We start from the raw sequence: 3,400 nt of genomic DNA on the forward strand, positions 1-3,400 counted from the left end.
ACTCGCGTACACATGCACATAAATATCATAACAAATGGTGGCCGGGGTTTGGATATGGTAGTGCATCACAATGTTGGTTCGCGCGCGGGAATCAAGCGGCAGAATGTGATCTTCTGCCGTCGGTCTACTCCGACGGTACAAGCTTTGAATTCACTACTATGACATCACCAATTTAAGCCTAGCTTACTTATTTGGACGATCTGGATCTATATAGGGGAAATGTTATGTTGGTGTTAAGCTTAAGGACTTGAGTTATGTAAAGCAGTAAGTGGGAGTACGATCGCGGAAAATTCGGGATTCGTATGATTAACATTCCCATAAGGCTTACTCGAGGCTTTGACAGCTTCAGAACCAGGACGACTCAAGTAACCTTGCCGCTAACTGAGGTTTCACAAAGTACCTTACTCCTGGAACGATAACAATTAGCGCCCAAAACTTTCGGGAATCCCGCTGGCACGGCAACACCCTCACCCAAGTCGGTGAAAAAAGCGCTAGAATTGAACCAATCTATCTATAATTCTGATTCTCGGCGCAAACATGTCTCGATTGGCAAGCACGCCTGTTAGGTTAGGGTCAAATTTCTGATTGGGTTATGGTGTGTCATGGATATGACACCAAGGCGTGTGGGCTGCGGAATGTTCCCCATGCGATCATTCCTTTGGCAAATCCAATTTGCGCCAGAAATGCTTTAGTAAATTATGAACGCACGTGGTGAGTTTAAATGAATCGTTTTGTATACACTATAGGCTCAATCCTGGTGCTTCCTTAGTGAGATTGAGAGGCCATCTTACTATGCAACTCCCCAAATGACTTGCGCCACGCGTCAATCCCAGATTGCGAAAATCCAGCACCAATCTCTTCTTTCCCTTCGTCCCACCCCTTCTCAACATGCGCAATCCATTCTTCTTGAGTAAGCGCATGAGGGGAGTTTGATTTCCTATTTTAAGAATGATTGATATGGCCCACTAGTTTTGGTCTATGATATGGGCTTACTTGTTGTTGTTTGGATTATCATGGTCCCTGTGCAAGTCACTCTCGACCAGAGGCGGAGAGATCTCAATAACGCTTATGTTTGTAGAACGCAATTGTTCGCGAAGTGAAAGAGTGAAACTCTTTACGAACGCCTAATAACATACGATTGAATGAGTTGATCAACAGGCTACGAAAATCACTTCACCAACCTTGGTTGCACAGTACACTGGAACTACAGCAATCGGGACGTATGCCAATCCAGAAGCGACATTTTGGATAGATGCATGTTGCTTTTGTCTAAGATGAGGAATGAAGAGCGCACAAAGATGTACCTGGACAGTACAAGGTAGCAACAGTGTGTACTTTATTATTTAAAGATATAGCCTTACCAAGCCGGTGATGTTCGTATTGATTTCTTGGGTTATTGCGTTCAGGTCGGCTCCCTTCTCAAAGTTGAGGGGTTTCTATGACCATGATCAGTTTCAGCTTGATAATAGGGACAGAAAAGCGCCTACTTGAATTCCAGCGTTGTTGAGTAGACAGTCGATCTCCGGAGCTTCTTTGGTGACTTTATCCACGAAAGCAGGGAGTGAGGATGTATTACCGACATCGACAACAAAATATCCTGCAGCACCAATTTCCTTGGTCGTTTGTGCCAGATTCGATTCGGTCCGCCCGGCAAGGTAAACTTTCTTCCCACGCTTAATTAGTGATTGAGCAAACACTTTACCCAGACCTAATTGATCGTAATAAGTGAGAATCGTCAGAATATACCCAGAAGACGATATGAACGACCAATGTACCTCCACCACCACCAGTGATAAGCGCACAGTTCCATGGTTGAGAAGACATTTCACAGGACTGACGAGTTAGAATTGTCTGTCGGAGAGCGGTGCCGTTGAAGAGAGAGTAAAATCCCCCGCTTTATATATGGCATCGATGAGATCATCGTCGCTGCATAACTGCGATACACGTGACCTCCACTTCCTCAACCTGGCCGGTCGAGGATGACCGGTCGGCCACAATCCTTGATGTCCCTCCACCCCGAGTCTTCAATAAACAGAACAGAGCCTAATAGAGACAGGAAACGCGTGTTCCTCTTGGCTGGGATGCCCGAGTCTTGGTGGAGGTTTAATTGAAATAGCTCTCCGTATATGCGCGTGTGAACTGTTTATTTTACTCATGCCGCATGACACCTTCGATGTATCATAAATGGCAACATGTGTCTAATCGGGTTCTGAATATTTGGTTCGATTCATGGATACGATCCAGTATACAAATAAGGCAATCTGGGGCCATCTATATAACCTACGGCGGTTGGTTTTGTAATTAACGGACACGGCCACCCCAATTCAAATCGCTTGGGCTCATGTACCCATGTCTGCCATTCTTCTCGAAAGGGTGTCTCTAATTTTACAGTGCAAAACTAGTCTTCGGATACTTCTCTTACTTTAAATAGTTCATCTTCAGTACATGGCCAGCGAGAAGGCCTTCAAATAAACTCGCATATTATGATACACGACAGATACAATTAAGTTACCTCTCACGGCATTGCTTGCTTGCAAGAGACCCCCATTATTAACGTAAACTCTCCACTATAGTATTACAGGTATCTTACAGGAAATCAATAATGCAAATGTCTAAACTATACTAATTCCAAACATGATGAACCACAATATATTGCGATATGATTCAACCAATTATGATGATACCCTCAACACACTCAGGGATAAGGATGTCAATTGCTGTTAGAAATATTCCTATCCGTGATGAGCGAATCGTACTGAGCCCTCAATGATATCCTCTGCCGAGACTAACAAACCGGTCAGTATGAAGAATTTATATGTCTATATATGTGTATCAAACTCACCCGAGCACCAGCAGGCTCCCTGATTCTGTGGGCGATCGAACATGATCCATGCTTAACCCAATGCCTTGCTCTAGCATCAGTTCGGCGGAATGTTTGACCACATCCGAGGCATTCGTAAGGCTTTTCATTTGCTACGAATTTGATTATCATTTCAGCATGGAAAGATGGTTCTTTTGCGGATGAACTCACTGTGCAAGCGCATATGTCGGTTGATATCATGCAGTCGAGACATTTGTACTGGACAAAAATCACAAGGATATTGTGCGCGCTGGTGCGATAGATGTGAGGGTGAGTTTGAGTTATTTTAAATAAAAGAAGTACCAAATCAGAGCGATCGTTTTTTCTCCCGCATCGAGTTGGCACGTGAAAGGTAACCGCTTGTGGAATTCTAGGGACTAACGGGACGTCAATCATCTCTGCTCCTGGAAATTCTGGAGAGGAAGTGGCCGACTCCGTGTCTGAGAAGGGGTGATTTGATAAGGTGGAATTCGGGTTCAAGTCGATTCTAAAATATCCTCCATGTTTCTCCGAACAAGACATTCGGTCGTACGTGTAACT

At 44.3% G+C, this 3,400-nt stretch overlaps 1 protein-coding gene across 1 annotated transcript; it reads right to left on the reverse strand.

Annotated features, from left to right (window-relative positions):
- Window positions 1-765: 765 nt before the first annotated feature.
- RhiXN_09971 (short chain dehydrogenase) lies at window positions 766-1,824 on the reverse strand (the record flags this gene model as incomplete). Its single annotated transcript, XM_043329787.1, has 6 exons — window positions 766-937; window positions 994-1,124; window positions 1,182-1,304; window positions 1,362-1,436; window positions 1,488-1,708; window positions 1,776-1,824. 6 exons carry the CDS (start codon window positions 1,822-1,824, stop codon window positions 766-768), a joined length of 771 nt encoding a protein of 256 aa, XP_043182621.1.
- Window positions 1,825-3,400: the final 1,576 nt, after the last annotated feature.

The sequence above is a fragment of the Rhizoctonia solani genome, chromosome 8, assembly GCF_016906535.1.
Source record: "Rhizoctonia solani chromosome 8, complete sequence".
Lineage (NCBI taxonomy): Eukaryota > Fungi > Basidiomycota > Agaricomycetes > Cantharellales > Ceratobasidiaceae > Rhizoctonia > Rhizoctonia solani.